The sequence below is a fragment of the Schizophyllum commune genome (genome assembly GCF_000143185.2).
Source record: "Schizophyllum commune H4-8 unplaced genomic scaffold SCHCOscaffold_4, whole genome shotgun sequence".
In the NCBI taxonomy this organism is placed as follows: domain Eukaryota; kingdom Fungi; phylum Basidiomycota; class Agaricomycetes; order Agaricales; family Schizophyllaceae; genus Schizophyllum; species Schizophyllum commune.
Genome location: NW_026089541.1, coordinates 2,813,772 through 2,835,328, shown reverse-complemented (window position 1 = coordinate 2,835,328; position 21,557 = coordinate 2,813,772). Strand labels below are relative to the sequence as shown.

At 59.7% G+C, this 21,557-nt stretch overlaps 12 protein-coding genes across 12 annotated transcripts; 8 read left to right on the top strand and 4 right to left on the bottom strand.

Moving 5' to 3' along the window:
- Positions 1-3: 3 nt before the first annotated feature.
- Positions 4-678, top strand: SCHCODRAFT_02619996 (uncharacterized protein; the record flags this gene model as incomplete). Its single annotated transcript, XM_050344969.1, has 3 exons — positions 4-162; positions 227-513; positions 597-678. Coding segments are annotated over 3 exons (486 nt in total), but the record flags the coding sequence as incomplete, so codon positions are not given.
- Positions 581-1,437, top strand: SCHCODRAFT_02619995 (uncharacterized protein). The gene is given in 4 exon segments (XM_050344968.1): positions 581-683; positions 695-729; positions 788-931; positions 1,001-1,437. The coding sequence occupies 2 exon segments, from the start codon at positions 803-805 to the stop codon at positions 1,223-1,225; spliced, it is 354 nt and encodes a 117-aa protein (XP_050201300.1). The 5' UTR covers positions 581-683; positions 695-729; positions 788-802; the 3' UTR covers positions 1,226-1,437.
- Positions 1,438-1,937: 500 nt separating this feature from the next.
- On the top strand, positions 1,938-2,942 carry SCHCODRAFT_02619994 (uncharacterized protein). Its single transcript, XM_050344967.1, has 3 exons — positions 1,938-2,688; positions 2,756-2,826; positions 2,891-2,942. Exon 1 carries the CDS (start codon positions 2,262-2,264, stop codon positions 2,661-2,663), a length of 402 nt encoding a protein of 133 aa, XP_050201299.1. The 5' UTR covers positions 1,938-2,261; the 3' UTR covers positions 2,664-2,688; positions 2,756-2,826; positions 2,891-2,942.
- Positions 2,943-4,117: 1,175 nt separating this feature from the next.
- SCHCODRAFT_01349547 (uncharacterized protein) lies at positions 4,118-5,204 on the bottom strand (the record flags this gene model as incomplete). Its single annotated transcript, XM_003032885.2, has 5 exons — positions 4,118-4,265; positions 4,341-4,524; positions 4,580-4,813; positions 4,871-5,005; positions 5,078-5,204. 5 exons carry the CDS (start codon positions 5,202-5,204, stop codon positions 4,118-4,120), a joined length of 828 nt encoding a protein of 275 aa, XP_003032931.1.
- A 515-nt stretch (positions 5,205-5,719) lies between these two features.
- Positions 5,720-7,268, bottom strand: SCHCODRAFT_01088652 (uncharacterized protein; the record flags this gene model as incomplete). The annotated part of the gene is made up of 9 exons (XM_003032884.2): positions 5,720-5,829; positions 5,881-5,961; positions 6,014-6,109; positions 6,164-6,179; positions 6,241-6,270; positions 6,328-6,409; positions 6,547-6,612; positions 6,660-7,194; positions 7,235-7,268. The coding sequence occupies 9 exons, from the start codon at positions 7,266-7,268 to the stop codon at positions 5,720-5,722; spliced, it is 1,050 nt and encodes a 349-aa protein (XP_003032930.1).
- A 157-nt stretch (positions 7,269-7,425) lies between these two features.
- Positions 7,426-7,774, top strand: SCHCODRAFT_02619989 (uncharacterized protein). Its single transcript, XM_050344966.1, has 2 exons — positions 7,426-7,491; positions 7,538-7,774. Exons 1-2 carry the CDS (start codon positions 7,487-7,489, stop codon positions 7,746-7,748), a joined length of 216 nt encoding a protein of 71 aa, XP_050201298.1. The 5' UTR covers positions 7,426-7,486; the 3' UTR covers positions 7,749-7,774.
- Positions 7,775-8,237: 463 nt separating this feature from the next.
- On the top strand, positions 8,238-9,242 carry SCHCODRAFT_02536981 (uncharacterized protein; the record flags this gene model as incomplete). Its single annotated transcript, XM_003033452.3, has 5 exons — positions 8,238-8,606; positions 8,653-8,786; positions 8,838-8,935; positions 8,986-9,154; positions 9,205-9,242. 4 exons carry the CDS (start codon positions 8,238-8,240, stop codon positions 9,072-9,074), a joined length of 690 nt encoding a protein of 229 aa, XP_003033498.1. The 3' UTR covers positions 9,075-9,154; positions 9,205-9,242.
- Positions 9,243-10,973: 1,731 nt separating this feature from the next.
- SCHCODRAFT_02619984 (uncharacterized protein) lies at positions 10,974-11,411 on the bottom strand. The gene has a single exon (XM_050344965.1). It carries the CDS (start codon positions 11,294-11,296, stop codon positions 11,075-11,077), a length of 222 nt encoding a protein of 73 aa, XP_050201297.1. The 5' UTR covers positions 11,297-11,411; the 3' UTR covers positions 10,974-11,074.
- A 335-nt stretch (positions 11,412-11,746) lies between these two features.
- On the top strand, positions 11,747-12,867 carry SCHCODRAFT_02495881 (uncharacterized protein; the record flags this gene model as incomplete). Its single annotated transcript, XM_003033451.2, has 6 exons — positions 11,747-11,833; positions 11,881-12,167; positions 12,251-12,273; positions 12,356-12,372; positions 12,433-12,576; positions 12,646-12,867. 6 exons carry the CDS (start codon positions 11,747-11,749, stop codon positions 12,865-12,867), a joined length of 780 nt encoding a protein of 259 aa, XP_003033497.1.
- Positions 12,868-13,272: 405 nt separating this feature from the next.
- SCHCODRAFT_02619978 (uncharacterized protein) lies at positions 13,273-13,941 on the top strand (the record flags this gene model as incomplete). Its single annotated transcript, XM_050344964.1, has 3 exons — positions 13,273-13,350; positions 13,399-13,471; positions 13,550-13,941. Coding segments are annotated over exons 1-3 (254 nt in total), but the record flags the coding sequence as incomplete, so codon positions are not given.
- Positions 13,942-14,417: 476 nt separating this feature from the next.
- Positions 14,418-15,883, bottom strand: SCHCODRAFT_02728504 (uncharacterized protein). The gene has a single exon (XM_050347111.1). It carries the CDS (start codon positions 15,686-15,688, stop codon positions 14,672-14,674), a length of 1,017 nt encoding a protein of 338 aa, XP_050201295.1. The 5' UTR covers positions 15,689-15,883; the 3' UTR covers positions 14,418-14,671.
- Positions 15,333-21,534, top strand: SCHCODRAFT_02686995 (uncharacterized protein; the record flags this gene model as incomplete). Its single annotated transcript, XM_003033450.2, has 19 exons — positions 15,333-16,476; positions 16,526-16,667; positions 16,721-16,853; positions 16,907-16,959; positions 17,013-17,237; positions 17,288-17,335; positions 17,387-17,498; positions 17,546-17,661; positions 17,714-17,779; positions 17,831-18,693; positions 18,741-18,927; positions 18,977-19,024; positions 19,076-19,509; positions 19,563-19,927; positions 19,981-20,131; positions 20,182-20,307; positions 20,358-20,840; positions 20,890-21,014; positions 21,067-21,534. The coding sequence occupies exons 1-19, from the start codon at positions 15,759-15,761 to the stop codon at positions 21,532-21,534; spliced, it is 4,863 nt and encodes a 1,620-aa protein (XP_003033496.1). The 5' UTR covers positions 15,333-15,758.
- Between the last annotated feature and the right edge of the window lie 23 nt (positions 21,535-21,557).

The window sequence follows — 21,557 nt, the reverse complement described above, 5'->3', positions numbered from 1 at the left end:
TCGGAGGTCGCGCGCGCGCCGGCGCACGTAATTACGCACCTTCCCCTCCTCCTCCCCCACCCTCCGGGCCTACGTATGCCTTCGCACACCCTCCTGCGCTCCTCCCTCGCGCCCCTCCGCCGCCAGGTCGGCTCAGCGCGCCGTCATACCTCGTCCATTAACGTCAGTGTCACCTCCAAGGTGATAGCTCCCGCCGGTCGCTGATTACCGGCGCAATGCCGAACAGACCCTCCTCCAGGCGTTCAAGGATCCGTCATCGCCCTTCCACATTCGCCCGGGCGAGACGGGTCCCGCCTCGCCCGATGAAGAGCCAGCTGACGCGCCACACGACTCCCGAGCGACCGTGGATAAAGGCACGGACAGCCCGCCCTCGCATTCAGTGCGGCGGACCTCTCCCCGGGACGCGTCGCCAGCCTCTCTGGCCGAGGCTCGTGCGGCGCTCGTCGACCGCGGGTTTGACCCTGACGTCCTTTGGACGCAGAAGATCGTCTGGGGCGACCTCGATAGCTTTCAGTGCGTATGAACGACTTTATGACGCAGCTGCAGTAGGGTAGACGGCCAGGGCGAACCGGGAGCTCACCTTTGCGCATTTACAGGCACGTCAACAATGTCCGTTACGGTACGTCTCTCCTCGTGTATGGCACGGCCCTGGGGATTGTACGGTCTGCTTATTCCACGCCTTTCTCTTCCTGCACTCGACGCCGGAATGCAGTGCGATTCTTCGAGACGGTTCGTGGAGCTACTGTACTCCTCACCGCATACTCACAGGCCGTGTGATCACCTGCAGTCCCGGATCCACTGGATGTCGACCTTCGGGGAGCGCTTCGGCGGCCCGTCTGCCGCAGAGGCGCTGCTCAAGGGCAAGGGCGTCTCGTTGATCCTCAAGTCCATTCAGGTCAACTTCAGGCGGCCCGTGACGCACCCCGACACGGTTAGTTTCTCCCTCGTGATATGCACGTCGAATCTAGCGAGCTCATTCCACGTCCGCCCTGGTCTCCAGCTCATTGCGGCGCACAAACCGCATCGGCCCGCCTCGACTGAATTGGCGCCGGATGCGACACACTTGCACCTACGTGCCTCGGCATATTCCCTGAACAAGCGAGCATTCGTCGCCCACGCCGAGGAAGTCGTCGTGTGGTACGACTACGACAGGCTCAAGAAGTGCACGCCCGAGCAAGGTTTGCTCGATGCGGTCTGGGCGACTGCGGGAAAGCGGCGAAATTGAGGGTGGGAGTTGGCGTGGTGGGGGGCTTGACCACCGACGCGGTACTTCCATTTTCTCGTCGAGTTGTCGGTGGGAGGTCCGTCTCGGGCGGTGCGCTCCTCGTCGCCCCTTGCGGTCCGCTCACAACGGTTCCCAGACTGAATCGACGATTGCTGTCGCTGCGACACCCCCACGGCGTCGTCGACACACTCAACGCGATGGCGCGATGAGAGCGCGGGGGGTGTAGACGGCGGGGGCGGGAGAGAGGGAGGGGACGAGCGCGCATGGAGGTGGGGAGACGCGCGGCGAGGATAGCAACAGAGCGAACGTGTAGTAGCCTACAGACAATGAAAAAGATGCAGTTAGTTTTGCACCCCCTCGAGCGTGAACTTGGTCGCGAGGATGAGCGCTCCCACCGCGCTCTCAAGCCCTCCCCTCGCACCCCCTCGCCCTCCCTCCGCAAGTAGAGGCCCGTTCACGATGTTATCTTGTGCTCACACCTCGCACTCACACCTCGCTTTGGACTCGGCAACGGTCTTTCATTGAATATCTACCACAGAAGTCCTACCTACAATTTCCCCAGCGTCCTCCACCCTTCCCCTTTGTCCCCAGACCATCCCTTACCCCACCAGACAGCCCCCTCACTCGGGGAGGTTCCTCGGGTCGGTGAGCAGACGTGCTCGAAGGGTGAGCGAACGTGACAAGACCACGCACCCACCAGCCATGCCCTTTCCCTCCCTTCCCCCCATACCCCCTCCGACCGCACGAAACATCGCTCATGACCTTCCGCGACGCGAAAGTCGATGTACCGACGTGGCCTCGTCGCCGCACTGTCCTTCGTCGCTCGACGGACGCGGGGAGGGAGGGAGGGAAGAGGGGAGGCTGAAGAAGCGTTAGCCGCGCACGCAGAGGGGGGTAAGGGCACCTGTACAGCTCCCGACCGTCTCCGAAATCCTTCGCTCGCGCTCGAACCCGCTCGGAGAGCTCAACGCCGATAGGCGCCGTCGCGCGCCCGGGCGGAAGCGCGCTCTCCCCCCCCCTCCTCCCTCCCTACCCAATGGCGCCTCCGACCCTCCCTCCCTTCTCCCCATCGTCAACTCACTCATCCGCGTCGTCTTCCTGCGTCTCAAGCCCCGTCCCCGCGAGCTTTCCTGTTTTTCCCCACCCTCCCTTCGCACCCCTCCCTACCCCCCTCCATCCCTCCCCTCGCAAGCGCACCACCCGCGGCGACAACGGCCGAGAGCAGAGGGGCACGTCTCGACGTCGTACGTCATTTTACTCCTTCTCCTTCACAGCCGACCTACGAGTTCGTCAGCCACGAGATATCAAGCGCGAAGGAAGAGGGAAAGTGCCCTCCCCCCACCCCCCACCCCTCTGCCGTCGCGCACCTCTCCCCGGTTTCCCAGGCTTTGGAGTCGCGTGCAGAGGGTGCGCGTCGTCGTCTTTGGGTGCGGGGTGAAGGGAATGTGGGAGAGTCAAGGGGGCTAGGGATCTTCGATGAGCGAGGAGGGGGAGGAAGGGATGGGGGAGGAGGGAGGGAGGGTTACTCACCCTCTTCGCGCTCGTCGTCGAGGGGACTCGCCCGTGGCTCCGGGGACTTGAGGTCGACATCAAATCATCCTCTGAGAGATTGGGGCATGAGGGAAAAGGGTGGAGGGGAAGATCCCCCACCGTCGCATATCTCACCGAAGGTGCCCCGCGCGCATCTCCGACGGTTCGCCTTCGCGGAAAGAATGGTCTATCGAGAGATCAGCATGCGCCTCCTGGTTCGTGGCATCATGACGCAGAGGTTCGTACGCAATGGGGAAGGGGGTAGGGGAAGGGGGGGAGAGGATGAGGAGGGCATCTCACCCTCTGCGCGTTCTTCGTGGAGGTGGTTCGTGCGTACCTTCAGCACTTCACGGTACGGCCAAAAACCCAATCTCAATGGTTCAGGGCGTCTCTCCAGTCGAAGGGGAGGGGAGGGGTCCCCCACCCTCGTCGCGTATTTCGACGAGCGAGCGCGCGCTCGCCTTTCCGGCGGCTCAGACTCGTCAAGTCGGCGTCTCACAAGAGGTCAGTGTGTGATTCTAGGTGCGCAGGAGAGACCACTCACCCCTCACGCAAGCTCACCCGCTACGCTCGAGACGCCGTCACCCTCCTTCTCGCACTCGACGTCGCTGGCGTCTTGTACACGGACTGTTGACGAGACACACGTGCGCCTCCAGCGTTTCGAGCTTGGCGACGTTCCGCTAATGAGGGGGTTAGCGGGTGGTCAAGAGAAGGGGGTGGGGAGGGTCCGCTAGTACCTTCGCCGACAACCTCACCGAGGGTGCCCGCGTGTGCTTCCGGCAGCCACTCAGTGGCCTAGATGGCGTCGAAGAGGACGTCAGATACATCGCTGTGGCTGTATCAGCGGCGGTCAAGTAGAAAAAAAGGTAGCAAAGACATACTGACTCGGGTCAAAATTCCGACCTGCACGACATCAAAGGGGTAGAAATACCCTACCCTTCGTCGCGCACGCTAGCAAGGGGGGTGTGTGCGCGCGCGCGCGTGCGTCGGTCAACATGTCACTGTGGGCTATCTGGAAAATGCTCAGTACGCGCTCGGGGGATGGCGGGGGGTCAAACTCACAAATAAGGCCCTCACGAGGAGAGCCCCCCTCCCTCGCCGCATTCTCCAACTAAGAACCCACTTGCGTGCCTCAGGCGGCTTGCGGCCGGCTAGAAAGACGACTCAAAAATGGGGGTCAAAGGTCCCCCCGCGCGTATTAAGAGGTAGTGGAAGGGGAGGGTGCCCAACCCTCGTCGCAGCCTTCGCCGAGGGACCCCCTGCGCATGCCTCCGGCGGCTCAGGGTTAGCAAAAAATCGCTGAACAGGGGTTCAGCATGTTTTTAAGTAAATATAAAATCAAGAGGGCTCCGTACCGTGGCTTTACCGTCGTTTTGTCGACCAATGATTGGAGGGCAAGGGGCCGAGGGGTCTGGTTCGCTCTGAGCCATCTTGCTTAACATTCAGATTGCGGGGAATGCAGCGTGCAGCACGCTCGGGCGGCACCTCGGAATGCACTGCTTCGTAAACACTAACAAGAACCCGACGAAAGGGTCAGCACCAAAGGAAGAAGAGGGTGGTACTCCACCCTCGTCGCATTACTCACCTAGAATACCCCACGCGCGCCTCCGGCGGCTCGGGGCCGGCGTAAAATGGCCCAAAGATGGGGGTCACAGCGGCCCGACGTCGAGGTAAAGAAGGAAGGAGGGGAGGGTGCCCCACCCTCGTCGCATCCTTCGCCGAGGGACCCCCCGCGTGCCTCCGGCGGCTCGGGGTCTGCAGCAAATCGTCTGAAAAGGGTTCAGCAAGCATGCTTCGTAGTTCAAACACAAGGAGGGTACTCACGGCCTTTTAAGTCGGCATGGGGGGTCGAGAAACAAGGTCCTTGCTTAACATTCAGATTGCGTGAAGGTCGGCTTACGACGCCCCTCTGCTGCCGTCGTGCCGGTGGCGACAATCGAGAGCCAAACAAGGGGTCAGCAGCGAGGGGAAATGAGGTCAGACCCGCGAATACGACGACATACTCGCCGAGTAAATTCTCGCATGCAGCCGGCGGTGTTTCGACCACGTCAACGCTATCTGTGAAGTGGTCAGTCCCCGCGTCTACGGTACAACAGGCGGGGGTCAACAACAAACCCAATTGACCATAATTTCGCATCCCCTCGGCGATTGCGACGAAGTGGAATGAATTGCGAGGGATATCCCCGTCGCGTCGTTCGACGAGGGTGCGCACGCAGGCCTCCGGCGGTCGGAGCCGTGCCAAAAATTCGCCTATCAAGGGGTCAGCTTGCATCTGACATAGCGGGTACCGGGTCGTGTTCCTGGAAAAGCAGGTAAACTCACTGGTCAAGCGTCTCGCCTGCGAGAGTGAGACCCTGCCTGCGGTTGTTTGGGGGTCCGCGGACGAAGACGAAGGGGGTCGCGCGGAGGCGCGTTCCCCTTCTCGTCGTCGTGCAAAGCCCGGTCGCATCTAGACCGCGGTCAGCGGCTGTGAGTGGCAGCGAAGGTATCGACTCGCCTTGTCAGACGACGAGGACGCCGTCTCGTCGTCGTGGGCAGCGGGGCAGAGCGGAGAGTACGTCGGGCATGAGTGCGAGCCAACGGTTGAAGCAGTCTCTGAACGCTGTAAGTACGAGGCTTGACGACGAGGGCCGCGAACTCACCGCACAACGTGGCTACAGCCACTCCTGCGTCGTTGAGAGCGTCGGGTGATAGAGGGAGCTGGTCATTTTCGTGTCGAGCGCGGCCCTCGAGACGCGGCGTCGCGTGTTCTTGCTCGCAGTGGAGCGACGCCACGGGCTACGGCGCCGGGAGATGGGGAAGGGGAGGAATAGGGATGGATTTTGAGGCGTCGACAACATCTTGCTCGTCGTCTACGTAGGTCGTCAGCAATCGTGAATAAGAGAGCGCAGGCGGCAAGGCATCGACGACGTACCTTGCGAGCGCGATAGCTGGGCTCCGGGTGAGACCGACGTCCAAGCTGCGCTAGACAGCTCCTCGTTGCCGCTGCCCTGTCGCTTGGTGTGGTGTATAGGGTCGGAGGTCGTCGAGTCCGTCGCCCTCGCGTTCTCCTCCGGCCTGTATGACTACACCTCCTGCAGCGACAAGGTCAGTCCCAATGCTACAGGCATCGACGACCCGCTCACCGCTGATGCAGTCCTGCCTTCGCGGTCCGGGAGGTTTCCCGTTGATCCCGAAGGCGCCCGAGACGACGAGCGAGCCCGCTACTGCACAACGCGTCAGACTCAGTCGTCAAGTGAGGAGCGAGTAGGGACGTACCGTTATGAGGGTGAGTGAGCATGGCGAAGATGCGTTTGGTGTCGATTGATGGTGCACGTTCGAAATGGGTCGAGGCGTGGCGTGATGGCGATAGGGCTAGAAATGCACGACAATCAGTAGTCGTACAGAAGTAGAGGGGAGTCAACTTACTCGTCCAGATGGTAGACTATATAGAAAGATTTATGGATAATGAACTGAAGAAAGAGGGAATGAAATGAAAGACGTACCATTCCGAGCAAAGCAGGGAAACCGGTGGGCTGTTCAGGGTACTAGTCAGTAAAGCGAGAGCTGCAAAGCGGAAGAACAACGCTTACTAGAGCGACAGTTAGAAGTGCTGAGAGAGGACGAGGAAGGGATAAAGAGGACGAGGAAGGGATAGGAGGGAGGTGCTGGATGCTGGAATAGACGGCAGAATACGCCGCCTCTTATACCCTCCTCGACGGCAGCACGCCGCGCCCCGCTTCCGCAAAACTTCCAGACCCAAGTCCGCCATCACCGGAAGGAGACCTCGGCGGTCCGCGACCGAGACCTACCGAGCAAAAGTCGGAAGATTGGGGGGAATGAGCGCGCCCGGCGCGCGCACAATCTTCCGCCTATCCCTGCGTGAATGTCAGTCAGATCTCGGCGAAAAATATTCCAGACGTACCTCTTCGGCGACGGAAGGCCGGACCCGGGCCGACGTAGGGCGGGGCTCGGGTGCGGTAGACCCTTTCTTGCGCGGTGTGCCCCTGCGCGTTCAAGTCGTTCTGCGTCGCTAACGACGCGTTCAGCGCTCTTAGAAAAGAGCAGCAGAGGGTGCGCGGAGGGTACACGAGGCTGGGGGTGACGCGTGACAGGGCCGAGACCCCGCGAGGAGGAGGGGGACAGGCAGGAAAAGTCGACCTCTGCAAGATCAAGTCCTATCTCCATTCGGCAGGCTTTGAGCTGCTCGTAAAGCAGCGTGTCGTCGGCGCGCTTCCACCCCCGGTGGAGCACATCCCAAAATTCAGGCCCAGTATGCGGCACGTGTCCGCGACGCTGTCGACTTGTCGTGTCGTGTCGCCGAGTGGGGTAGGGCCGTGCCATGGGTGTATGCCGCTCAACCCGCCAAGGTGAAGTGGCGAGTCGGCCTCGAGCGTGGCGCGGCCTCCGTCGCCGCGCATCAAAGTTCGGGCGGTTTGACGGCGCCCAGATCCCCGCGTCTGGGGTCGTGAATGAGCCGAAAACCGGGAGGGGACGAACGGGGAGGAGAAGGGTCGGACAGGATTTCCGCCATGTACACAGGTCGGATGGCGTTCGGCGTGGGTCTTGACGTCGTCAAGATGTTGGGGAATTCATCCGTGGCGCGCGCGGGTGGCTGAGAGGCTGGCGACGTGGCGGTACCGGCGATGTGATTCTTGGGTTGGCAAGGTTCTTGTGCACAGGGAGCGCAGGAGAGCGAGGCTGCGTCCGAAGCCTCAATATCTCATAGTATAGTATTACTACCAAGTATATATGTACTTCTTTTTGTCAGTACTGGCGTCGGATATTGGAATTTGGACTTACCGAATGCAACGCCACATGCTCAGTTCCTCAATTACCTCCCGAGCTCGACGTCTTGATGTCATGCAGCTCTTTCCGGGGTGCGGAGATGCACTCTGTAGGATACATCCTTCAAAAGCAATCCTCCATTGATTCCATTGAGATTAGTCTGTACATCCCGTATCGACGTACCGGGGGAAGGTCGGCATACATCTGCACACCCCGACCTTCATAGTACCGATATTCCCTGACCTCGCCTCGGTCTCGCCCTCAACTTCTCAAGCTACACCTTGAACATCGCACAAAGTGCCAGACAACCTTGTGAGAACCATCGGTGGCATTCTGGTAATGGGGGATAGGTGTCGTAGGCTGCTGCGCGCTGTCCCACGATGTCTTGACTGATTCTGAGAGATCCCGAAGTGAGGGGGATGGTAAAGCTCGAGGATAAGGGCTTATAGCAGAGGGAAATCCGACGCCGTCGTTGACATCGCGGGGGACTACGTGGATGCATGGGAAACGAGATGAGCGCGCGGGGGAAGAGCGGTCGGCAATTGCCGATGCGCGGGAAAGCGGGGCGGGCGCCGGGCGCCTATCTGGGCGCTTGTTGTCTCCGACAATCACCACCGTCACCCGACGCGCCCTGGCTATTGTTCTCGAGAGCGGCGCGTCGGAGGGGGCAGAACGAGGATTTGAGGTCTGAGTGTCTGCGGGCCCCTCGGATGAAATGGAATCGTGTTCTCGAGTCTCCGACTGCAGCAAACCGCCGAGAATCAATATTCAGCTTCGCGAGGACGATGTGCACGACGAAGAGGTGGGTGTCGGGGAGCCTATTGTGCTCGATTCGGTAAGCCCTCAGGGTCTGCGGGCGGTCTCGGCGCACGTTCTCCGTGCCGCGGCCGCGTCGAATTGGCGAGTTGTTGCTCTCCGTCTCCCTTCACGTCCCGTCGTCGGACGATTTCGCCGCCGCCTCCAGACGCCGCGGGCACGTTCTCCGACCCCGGAGAACGTCGCGCCTTCGATTCTGCCAACCTCCCGGCGGCGGTGTACCCGCGCACGTGGAGTTCTGGGCCTGCGCGGACGCAACTTGTTCAAGGTGCGCTCTTCCTCGTGCGATGTTTCCGACTCCGCTCATTTGTTAGACAGCTTCCCCGCCATCGTCTACGTCCTTTCCTCTGCCGCGCGTCGTCTTTCATCACCCAGCATGGTCTGTTCTCGCACAAGTCGGCCTAGGCGATGAGTATACAGAAATTCGTCTGCCGAGCGGGCTAATCCGGTACGAGATCGCGTCCTGGATGTCTTCCTCTCGATTCTAACAACCAGTCAGGCCTTCTCTCCTCTCTACACGCCACGTACGGTTCGAAGACCCACGACGCGCGCAAAGCGCTGAAGCAATGGATTTCGTCCGCCGAGCGAGTAAATACGGTACGTGCTCTCTTCCCGACCTTGTTCCCGCTGCTGACATTTGCACGTAGACTCGCTCGCTGCGCGCCAGGTTTTGTCGCTGCACCTCGCGCCTCATCGTCGCATTCCACGCCACCAGGACGCCTGGAACGCCGTCTAACTCACAAATGCATGTCAAGACGGCTCGAGCGCTCGAAGCGCTGAAGCAATAGATTTTCTTCCGCCGAGCGGGTATATAGGGTACGTGCTCACTTCCTAGATGCGTTGCTGCCGTTGACATCTCCGCGTAGACTCGCTCGCTGTGGGCGAGGCTTCCCCGCCACCCGCCACACCTCATCGCCGCATTCCACGCCACTAAAGCGCCTCAGACGTCGATCCATTCTTAGGTCTCACCACGACGGCCCGAGCGCTGCAAGTGCCGAAGCAACGCATTTCCGTCCGCGGAGCGGGTTATCACGGTGCGTGGACAATCACGTAGATGTTGGGAAGACGCTTACAAAGTGACAGAACGTGGCGACGAAGTTCCAGGCGCTCGTGAGTGCCTCGCCAAGTCCTAAAGCAACGCGTCATCGCCCGGCGAGCGGGGCCTTAAGCCCTTTCTCCTCGTCTTTCCGGGCGCGTTTCCGTCCTTCCTGACATGCTCGACAGCATCCTGCGCCTTCGCTCGGCCTCCTCACATCCCCGACTACTCAACTGCACTCTTGACGCTTTCAACGCTTCTTTTCAGCTTCAGCAACGCTGTCAAGAGCCTTCACAATATGCTCCTGTCTTCCTCCCTCCCTCACGACCTGCCCAAGCGTCGAAGCAACGTATCGCCGTCCGCCGAGCGGCCTAATAGCGTTCCCATCAACGTATCTGAGACTGCGAGAGCCCCCGAGTCCCCCGAGCACCACCTCAAGTCGTGAAGCAACGTATCGATGCCCCGCGAGCGAGAGGATTGTTTCTGCACTTCCTGTCTTTGTCTGTACTTCATAGCATCGCTCTTACTCACTGCTCCTGTCTTCTCGGTGTATTTACCGCTGTCTCGTTGTACTTCACTATCTCGCACTATATCATTTGTTTCTCCCGTCCTCTCATGCTCGCCGTTGTCTCATGCTCTCCCTGTCAGTCGTCTCATGCTCACATTCTGCTTTCTCATGCTTGCTTTCTGCTTTCTCGTGCTTGTCTCTGCTTTCTCATACTTGTCTCTGCCTTCTCATGCTCACTGCAACTCCGTCTCTGGCTCCGGATCTTGCCTGTCTTCGACTCGGGATCTCAGCTCCGTCTCCAAGTCTCGACGGATCCTTTACTCGCCACACACCATCGACTCATCTTCTCGACATGAGCAACTTTACCTTCTTGGCATGGGCCCTCGACCTTTTCAACATGAGATGTCGACCTTCTCAACAAGAGCCGTCGACCTTCTCGACAAGAGCACTACCCTTCTCATCTGCTCACATCCATCTCAGCCCATCCAGCTCACCCCCTTGCCTCCTCATCTCCCCCGTAGCCAGTCGTATCTCACTCATACTTACTCACAACTCACCCGCAACTCACTCATACTTACTCGTGTCTTTCTCGTAGCGCAGCTGTAGTGTTTCTCATACTCGGGGGGAGGATGGGGAGCACATTGACCAGGCTGGTACTTATACCCTGCGGGGTCGTACGAGATGCAGGAACGAGACCGGAGAATAATCCGCAAGTCGGGAGATCACGCAAGAGCAGGCCGTGATGCGGGAGAACAAGCCCGGGACTGGCCCAAGACTCGGCCGTGGCGCGAGCGGGCGGTGTACGTACATGGGAGTGATCCGTTGGCCTCGACGAGTCGGGAGATCAGTAGCGTAGTAGACGGTTAGTAGGGAGTAAGCTTGGCAGGTGGGAGTGACAGTGATAGTAAAATCGGTGGGGGAGGAGGTAGAGCAGACAGCCACCTGAAACCTCGTAGAGGGTGAGTATCAACCATGCCCTACCACCCCCAACTTGCCCGAGGTTGAACGGAGCACGACGACTTGCTGCAGAATTTGTACAAGCGAGATGTCACGCTTTTGTGAGTTGAGGAGGGCACATAAAATCAGAGAGTGGAGGAATCGAGTAGTAAAGCCACAAATCATCTGGAATAGAGAGAGAGTACACATCCCGGGTAGTCCGAGGCCGAGAAACGCAGATCCCGCAAAAACGCGTTCAACAGCGATGGCACACGTCGTTTCTCAACTTTTCGCCCAGAATGGTAATCTCCCGGTTCAAGTTTCGCTGTGACGTGACAAGGGCCGACGCAGGTCGCCGGCCGTCGACGGACGCGCGCAGGGCCTCGCACCACCACACCACGCCACCACGCCACTGGCCGACGACCATAAGAGCAAGAGCAGAGCGGGAAGCGCACAGCCACCCGCCCGCGGATCCCATGACGCACCCACCCCGGCTTCCCGCGCCGGCATCCGCGCGCTGCCCGCCCAACGGACGTGAGCGTTCCCTGCTTTGGTGGAGAGAGCGCGATCGGGACGTGCGAGTCGACTACGTGTGTGCATCCAGCGAGTGGGACTCGACGAAGTCCTGTCCTTGTCCTCTCCCGTCACTTGCGAAGCACCAGCGGGACGTCGACTACCCTCACGTCGACGACACTGTTCCACGTTTGCTAGGCTGCGCGGCGGCGAGGGTCGAGCATGGAGGCGTCTCCACTGACGCAGCGTCCTGCCCGTCCGCCAGCATGGTCGGTTCGGTTCGCCAGCGGGACAAGGGGAACGATGATCGGACTTGGTCACCCGGCGGCAGCACCGGCACTCGGAGGTCGCGCGCGCGCCGGCGCACGTAATTACGCACCTTCCCCTCCTCCTCCCCCACCCTCCGGGCCTACGTATGCCTTCGCACACCCTCCTGCGCTCCTCCCCCGCGCTCCTCCGCCGCCAGGTCGGCTCAGCGCGCCGTCATACCTCGTCCATTAACGTCAGTGTCACCTCCAAGGTGATACCGGTGGCTAACTACAGGCACAGACCCTCCTCCAGGCGTTCAAGGATCCGTCATCGCCCTTCCACATTCGCCCGGGCGAGACGGGTCCCGCCTCGCCCGATGAGGTGCTAGCTGACGCGCCACACGACTCCCGAGCGACCGTGGATAAAGGCACGGACAGCCCGCCCTCGCATTCAGTGCGGCGGACCTTCCCCCGGGACGCGTCGCCAGCCTCTCTGGCCGAGGCTCGTGCGGCGCTCGTCGACCGCGGGTTTGACCCTGACGTCCTTTGGACGCAGAAGATCGTCTGGGGCGACCTCGATAGCTTTCAGTGCGTATGAACGACTTTATGACGCAGCTGCAGTAGGGTAGACGGCCAGGGCGAACCGGGAGCTCACTTGTGCGCATTTACAGGCACGTCAACAATGTCCGTTACGGTACGTCTCTCCTCATGTAGGGCACGGCCCTGGAGATTGTACGGTCTGCTCATTCCACACCTTTCTCGACGCCGGAATGCAGTGCGATTCTTCGAGACGGTTCGTGGAGCTGCTGTACCCTCCTCACCGCATACTCACAGGCCGTGTGATCACCTGCAGTCCCGGATCCACTGGATGTCGACCTTCGGGGAGCGCTTCGGCGGTCCGGCTGCTGCAGAGGCGCTGCTCAAGGGCAAGGGTGTCTCGCTGATCCTCAAGTCCATCCAGGTCAACTTTAGGCGGCCCGTGACGCATCCCGACACGGTTAGTTTCTCCCTCGTGATACGCACGTCGTATCTAGCGAGCTCATTCCACGTCCGCCCTGGTCTCTAGCTCATTGTGGCGCACAAACCGCATCGGCCCGCCTCGACTGAATTGGCAGCGGATGCGACACACCTGCACCTACGTGCCTCGGCATATTCCCTGAACCAGCGAGCGTTCGTTGCCCACGCTGAAGAGGTCGTTGTGTGGTATGACTACGACAGGCTGAAGAAGTGCACGCCCGAGCAAGGTTTGCTCGACGCGGTCTGGGCGACTGCGGGAAAGCGGAATTAACTTGCCTTGCAAGGTCTCTCCCGCCCTTAATCGACCCCATCAATTTGGACGGTGGTTTTGGGCAACAGATGTAAACAGCCTGCTGGAACAAAGCGACCTTTGACGGTGGCCCTTGCGTTACGATGAGCCGGTCAATGAGTAAGAAAGATTCTTTACGTCTGTCGACGTGCACACACTTGTGGGTGTAAGCTACGAAGAAACTGGGAGCGTTCCTGCAGTTCAGCGCGTTGAGAGCCAGCGCGTGCCCAGCAAGACAGTGTACCACTCAGCATCGACGGTCACGACGTGAATCTCCCCCCTCCCTGCCTTCGCCACCCCACCTCCCAGAGCACCCAAGCACACAGGACACCGTCCGCGCCTTACTGCGAAGTTCGATCGCGCATACGACCGCATGCCCCTTGCGCGTCAGCAATGCCGTCGCTTCGCAGCTGCGCGCTAAACGCGACGCTCGAGAGATGTCTTCTGGGAAGATCTGGCTTTTACGTGCGTGCACTGCACCACAGCACTTCCCCGCTACTGACAACAGCGTAGGACAGAGGAATCCGGCCAAGTTGCCGATGCTCAAGAAATTCCAGCTTCACCTTCACGCGGCCGGTGCTGAGAGGTGTGGTCCCTTCATATCGCTGTGGTGCACATACTCATACGCACCCATCTATCTGCTACCTTGACCTCGTCCGACAAGACAACTTTGCCATTTACATCGTCATCTGGGACGAGATCTGGCAGTCGTCGTCCAGCGGGTTCAAGAAATCCGACTCCAGTAACGAGCTCGGGCCCCTCTCGCGCGTTAACTAGAGCTGTACAAAGTACTTCACCGGCAGGCCCGACCGAGCGGCCATTGCATCACACGCGAAGGATGACATGGTGAACAACGGCTCATCCGTACCACCCCGTATGCCCAACAGTGCCCAAGGTCTACGTGCGCTCTGGCTAAGGGCTGGCGTGTTTCCATGCGCTTTCATGAACTGTCCGAAAGCATGCCACGCCCGTCCGAGGTCGTCAAGGACAAGTGGAATTAGCATACCCTCGCAGCCCGTGCTTTTTGGCATTCTGGCAGCACACCAACGTGTAGCGTATCGTGTCAATTGCGTGCGCGTTGTCGTCCTCTACGTGGATGAGGTATCGCGGGTACGCAAACGGCACTGCGTCGGGATGTCACCTCTTCCTTACTACGTAGACCCCATGTCCAGTGTGCGTAGCGTGCTCTATTCACCGTCTTTTGCATCTTTCCTGGGCCAAGTAATACCGTACCGTCTAAGCTATCTCATGGACGAAAAAAGGTATGAGGTAGTCTGATCTCGTGGGCAACTTGGACCTGTCCTAACAAAGATCCCTCGAGATCCTCGAGGGCCAAACTCCCTTCACACAAGGCAAGGTTAAAGCCGGCGGAGCCGGAGCTTCTCTAGTAATTGCGGATTTTGGAGTTGGTGGCGGAGGGCTTGACTACCGATGCGGTAGATAATCGGTGAGGAGATTACCCTCTTCCATCGCATCCCATTTGTTCGTAGACTTGTCGGCGGGAGATCCGTCTGGGGCGGGGTGTGCCCTCGTCGTCCCTTGCGGTCCGCTCACGACGATTCCCAGACCAGATCGATGATAAGTGTCTTCGACGTGTATGAGTACAGCGTACGAACAGCTGCAACAGCCTCACGGCGTCGTCTACACATTCAACTACAAGGCTTGGCACGATTGTGCGATGAAGGTGATACGGAGGGTGATTAGGTGTAGAAGAGCGGCCGCGCAAGAAGGTGCGGGAGGGCGACTGCTTCGTCTATTCACCTCGCAGGAATGTTGTGAGCAGAAGCTAGGATGCGCAGAAGGTCTCGGAAGAAGCTGCAGCGCTAGGCACTTTTGCCATTGGGTTTGTTTTATTGTCTACGTCCAATCCCCACCCCTGGCCGGTAGTGCACTGTCCTGAAATCTTTCGTGCATTAGTGCAATCTATCGATGTTTGTGCTAGTCTACGGATTGCGGAGGGAGCTGCGAAACATAACAGCTGCCCGGTGGGCAAGGAGTATGAGCAGGTTTGTAGATCATCGTATGGCGGGCGTCGCTGAGCGCGTTGCCCGCTGCGGAGGCGCGCCAACGTGGTATGGAGCGTGGGCTTATCTTGCGCAATCCAGCCATCGCCAGCGCGCCGACACTCGAGCGAACTGTAGCAGCGATTGGCCTTCGCGTGTAAGAATCCGCGCTCACACCTCAGCCACACGAAGGGCTGCACGAGAGAAGGAGGGCGAACGTGGAGGGCAGGTGGCGCGGACCCTCGTGGACATAGCGCGGGCTTACCGGGGCGCGCCGGGGCTTGGCAATTGTCGGTGTTCCCCGCTGGACGCATGTGCTGCCCCGGTGCCGTCATTCGTCGAACCGTGGCCCGAAAAGAAGGTCGCACGCCAAGAGCAAGCTGCGGTCGTAAGCCGCGATGGGTTGTTCCTCTGGCCTGGGTTGCCAAGTTGAAGCTGGCTCGCGCCAGAGGCTGGTGCTCGTGGAGGGACGGAGTAGCGAAGCGCTGTGCCCTTGTTTTCAATGCGCTCGTCGGGCGGAATAAAGGATAATCGGGCCTGGGGACTGCGGGGCCTGGCAAGCCGGCTCGGTTGCCCGATGGGGCAGAAAGAACTTGCAATTGTAATGGCGGGGGGTTCATATGGCGTAGGGGATCATCACCGCGCTCGTTGTCTCCTCCCTTGGACGAGTTATCACGACGAGCAGGTCGGGTAGCGTTTGTAGAGTGCACGCCCGCAGCAGCCTGCGCCCGACAATTACTTCGACCACTTGACTTCTTTGTTGCCATCAACCATCGACGCCACCCCGCCGAGCAGCTCATAAAATATCCCACGCACACTTCCTATCCTCCTTCATCTTCGTCCCGCGGAGCCCAGGAACTCTGGACGGACATGGCGATCCCTCTATCTTTCCTGCACCAGGGCGTCCTCCCAGCGCCAGGACAGTCCCTCGGCGACGCCTTAGCCGACAGCATAACCAACGCAGGCACGGTCAATACTCTCCTCGACTGCCTCTGTGCGACCCACGAACCAGCCATCTTCTCCCCGAATGTCGACAGACAGCCGCTCCTTCACGATACCCTACGCTCCTTTGTTTACCACTTCGCCCTCCCCCATTCGCCACATCGCGCCCCGCTCGGCCCCAACGACCGCGTTGTCATCGCCCTCCCCACCGGCCCCGAGAACGCCCTTGCCCTCGTCTCGCTTGCCGCCTACCACACATGCGCGCCCGTCAACGCGAGCTGCACCGCGCAGGAGCTCTTCGATGATGCAGAGCGCCTGAACGCCCGCGCCATCGTCACTGCCCCCGGCTTCGAGGACCGTCTGGACCTCCGACGAGCCCAACAGAAGCTCAACTGTGATGTCGTTCTCATCCACGCCCGCCCAGATGGCCCGACAGGCCTATTCGACATGACCCTCCTCGACACACCGAACTCGGTGCACCCACAGCTGCCGAGCCGCCCCCACGGGCTCGATGATCGGTCGCTTGTTCTCCATACTTCGGGTACTAGCGGCAAGAAGAAAGTCGTCCCGTACACGCTTCGGTCCCTCATCGTCGGCACCTGCGCTGTCGTCCAATCATGGGCCCTGCGACCGAGCGACATCAACAGTGCGTGACGCGTTCTCGCCTTGTGTTCCGCGCCTGACGATCTCCGCAGTGAACATGATGCCTCTCTTCCACGTTGGCGGCATCGTCCGCAACCTGCTCGCACCACTCCTTAGCGGCGGCAGCGCAATCATGTGCGCCGGCTTTGACGCCATCGCGTTCTGGCGCCTGGCCATTGACCTCAAAGCGACCTGGTCAGTCACGCGCGTATCTTCCCTCATGCCAAGCCCATTCAACCTTTTCCCAGGTATTACGCGGCGCCGACTATTCACCACGCCATCCTCACTTCGCGCCCGGAGGACGTCGACCCCGCTCGCGATACCCATATCCGCATGATATGTAACGCTGCGGGCGGTCTGCTTCCCAGTCTGGCCGTAGAGGTGCGCACACTTGCCTGTCGCGGACGCACATGCGTACTGACGATTCGTGCCAGCTGAAGCGCTACTTCCCCGGTGCAGTTGTGTTGCCATCATATGGCATGACAGAGTAGGTCTTCGACCCTGCATGTTTTATGATGAGATTGTAACACGATCAAACAGATGTATGCCGATCTCCACGCCCCCGGTCACTTATCAGCTCGAGCGGCCCGGCTGCTCTGGTATCGCGTGTGGCCCGTACTTGTCGATCCGCGACCCGAGCAACCTTGAGCGCGAGCTGCCTGCTCAGGCGACCGGTGCCGTTTGTGTTCGAGGCTTGCCGACCTTCCAGGGTTACGAGGTGGACTCCGACCAAAGCGTACCTCTAGATACCTCCGCCTTCACCTCGTATGTGGCGCGTCTTTCCGCTTTCATCGGTAATTCTAATATTCCTGCAGGGAAGGATGGTTCGACTCTGGCGATTGCGGCTACATGGACGAGGATGGGTATGTTTATGCGCTCCACCTTAATTTCCGGTTGCTGACCTCGCTTCATAGTTACTTGTACATCACTGGTCGGTCGAAGGAGATCATCAACAAGGGTGGCGAGGTCATCTCGCCGTTTGAGGTTGAGGAGGCTATCATGACAGCGGCGAAGGACTGCGTCAAGGTGCGTTACACCTCGCTTCTTTGTGGCAACGTCTTACACTTCCTCAGACGACGCTCGCCTTCGCTGTCGAGCACGACGTTTTGCAGGAAGCTATTGGTGTGGTCATCGTGCCGCAACCAGACACGCCACGAATCGGTTTGTCGCAACTGCACAATGCTCTCAAGTGAGTTGAGCGGCCGTACATAATACTCGGGAGTTACTAACTTAGCCTTTAGGCCGCACTTGCACCCGTCGAAATGGCCCTTCCTGATCGTCTACATGAACGACTTACCGAAGAACAAGTGAGTTCTGCCTAGCCACAATGTCGCCTGTCATCTTATGTTTTCTTCTAGCGCTGGAAAGCCGCTACGCATCAAGCTAGCCCAGCGATTGAACCTCGGTCGTCTATCAGACTCTGTACCATACCTCCGCAGACACTACGAAGCCATCGCGCCTCCGAGCTCGGCTCCGCTCTCCCAGCCCATCCCCTCCTCGCTATGCACAGTCGACGAGCGCGACATCTACGACGCGCTCGCGAAGTGCCGCGGCATCTCTGAGATCGCTGTTCGCATGCGCGGCGAGGCCGCGCCCGACGTGTACATCAACGCCGGCCCCGGCGTCACCGCGGCCGACATCAAGGCTCGCCTCACGCCGGTGCTGCACGGGTACGCGCTTCCGGAGAACGTGCACGTCCTCGACCAGCCGCTGCCGCGGCACTCGCCGTCCTCGTTCGACTACGAGAAGATGGACGCGGTGATCTCGCAGCGGAACGCGTCGGCGATGAGCCACCAGGAACTCGAGGTGCGCGACATCATCGCGCGGCTGCTCGATATCGACCCGGGCACGGTCACGGCGGACTCGGACTTCTTCCTGCTCGGTGGCAACTCCCTGCTGCTCGGCAAGCTCTCGCACCAGATCCGCAAGCAGACTGGTGTGAGTGTGGGCATCTCGGAGTTGTTCACGAACAGCACTGTTCGCGGTATTGCGCGTCTCGTCGATGCGGAGTTCGTGCACGTCGACAAGGGCGGGCACTACAGCTTCGACGTGGAGAAGGGCGACTCGACCTATGCGGAGTCTTCAACGACCTTGGTGCAGCACATCGACGGGTCTGGGAACGTCAGCGCGAGCAAGTCTTTGGGGCAAAACCACCCCATTTCCTTGATTGTGCAGATTATTCCCTTGCTGTTCCTGTACCCTATCAGGAGTTGCTTGACATGTGCGTCGATTTGCTTTTTCGCAGTACCTAACTGACTTGGTTCGTAGGGACCATCATGGTGTTCTCGCTCTCGTATCTTGTGCCGCTCATCGAGCAGAGCTACTGGGAGCGTGTGCCCGTCCTTCTGTGCTCCATCGCCATCGCACGGTTGGTGGTACGTATCGTCTGCCCTATTGGCGCCATCGTCTTCAAATGGGTAGTGATTGGGCGCTACCGGCCTGGAACGTACAAGATGTGAGCAGTGTCTTTTATTATTGATGCAGCACATGCTAACATATCATAGGTGGTCTGTTTACCATCTGCGCTGGTGGATAGTCGACCATACCTTGAGGTGAGTATCAGCATTCCCTGTTATCATCACCCTTATCTGACGCCACCACAGGGCGGCTGGCAAGGGTATCTTCGCGCTCAACCCGGCGATGGAGAAGGTCTACTATCGCCTGCTCGGAGCGAAGATTGGCAGCAATGTGCAGATCGACGCCCGGGCGCGGTTAGCGGAGTATGACCTGCTCCACATCCACGACGACGTCAAGATTGACTCCGCGCTCATCCGCGGCTTCTGTGTTGAGCGCGATGGCTTCTTCCGCCTCGGGCGTATCATCCTGGGCCGTGGTGCGGTCATCAACACCTACACCCAGGTGTCCCCCAGCACGGTCATCCCCGATGGCACTGTCCTTGGTCCGCACGCTTCGTCACACGAGTCCGCATCGCAGGAGGCATACGCTGGCTACAACCGCAACGCGCTCGGGAAGCCGCACTTCCTGCTTCAGCTGCTCGTTGGCTGGCCCATTGTGGCAGTCGTCAAGTTCGCTGCGTGTAAGTGCTTCTCCCATCTGCTTCTTAATTGTCTCTCACGAGTCTATCTCTAGTCGTCCCGTGGTTCTGCATGCTCTACTTGATGTTCGAGTACACGGTCGTGCTGCGGGAGGGCATGAACCCGCTCCAGTCAGTCATCTACTGGTTCGCGGAGCCCCGCCGTATCGTGTTCCATGTGGTCGCCCGTGTCGTGCGGGCGGTCTGCACTCCGCTGCTGTCGCTCTTCCTGGGTATCATCGTCAAGCGCATCATGGGCCTCCAGCGCCCCGGCGATGCCAAGCAGTACTCGGAATACCAGCGTCTCCGGCGGTGGATCAACGACAAGTTGGTCGGCCAGGGTGCGATCAAGAAGGCGACAGCTGTCTTGGGCACGCATTACCAGACCGTCTCGATTATCTTCCGGATGTTGGGCGCTAAGGTGAGTTTGCTTCCGTCTCCGTGGGTCCGCCTCAGTACTGATATGATATGCAGGTCGGTGACCGCGTCTATTGGCCTGGTTCGAGCGTCTACTGCCCCGACCCCGAACTGCTCGAGATTGGCAATGACGTCGTCTTCGGCTCTCGGTCTGAGTTCTTTACCTCGGACCAGTACGGGTCAGGAAAGATTGTTATTGAGGACGGAGGTGCGCTAGCGTTCATCCATTACTCCTACAGCACACTGACCGTCTTCTAGCTATGATTGCCGATCGTGTCGTGCTTCTTCCCGATACGAGGGTGGGCAGGCAGGCCGTCATGGGCTCCGGTGCTCTTGGCCGCCGTGGCGGGCATTACGAGGAGGGTTCGACCTGGATGGGCAATGGTAAGGGTTTTTGCACGTTCGTCATACTATGGTGCTCATTATGCTCTTAGCCAATGGCGAGGCTATCTGCTTCAACAAGGGCAAGCCCAGCTCCGGCGACACGATTACACCGTTCGGCCGCGCGTACTACAAGCGCCAGGCGCCTTACTTCGTGTTCCCCTACCTCATGATCCTCAGCATCAACGTCTTCATCATGTCGCTCTCCGCCGCGTACTGGGCCATGCCCGCCGTCTGTGCCGCGCAGGTCCTCAAGTACGTCAACATCCATCTCGACGACTACCACTTGTTGCACTACTTCCAACACAACTGGTATGACATCGGCCCGATCCTCGGCTTGAACGCGATGACCTTCGTCGTGTTGCTCTGCATCATGAACATCGTCGCCATCTTGTACTTCATCACGATGAAGTGGATCATCATCGGCCGTCGTCGGGAGGGTAGCTACAACTGGGACAAGAGCAACTACTGCCAGCGGTGGCAGCTGCACTTGTCGGTGTCGCGGTTGATGTTCATGGGGTACTTCGGTACTTTGGGTGAGTGGCTTAATCTAACTTTTCGTGAGCCTCGCTGACCGTTCTTCAGGTCCGCTCAACGGTTCGGCCTACATCGTCTGGGTCTACCGTGCGCTCGGCGCGACTATTGGCAAGGATTGCTCGATCTTCGCTGGTGGTCGTACCGGTCTTATGACTGAGCCTGATCTTGTCACGGTGAGTATCCTCGTCTCGCTATTCTTTACCTCATGTGCTAATGACTCTCCAGCTCGGCGATAATGTCAGCTTGGACGACTGTTCCGTGGTCGCCCACATCAACTCGAGAGGCCAGTTCTCACTGAACAAGCTCAACATCGGCGATGGGGCAGCAATGCGCGCGGGTTCGCGTCTGCTCTCCGGCGCCTCGATGGAGGAGAACAGCATGTTGTGTGAACACACGCTGCTCACCTCTGGAGAGATTGCCGAAGCAGGCGGCGTGTACGTCGGCTGGCCAGGCAAGCGCCGTCGCGAAGAGCGCCGCCGCCGCGACACCAACCCGTCGACGCCGGGAACGTGGTCGCCCACCAACACCGCCGTGCCGTTAACACCAACTGGCATGCCGTTGTTAGGCCAGGGCTCTGGCTACTTCCCCTCGCGCTCGCCCACGATGTCCGACATGACCATGACTCGTCCAAGCTCCCTCACGATCACGCGGCCAAGCTCGCTACGGTCGTCCTCGCTGGCCTTGAAGCCATAGACTACACTCGCGCCACCGAGCCT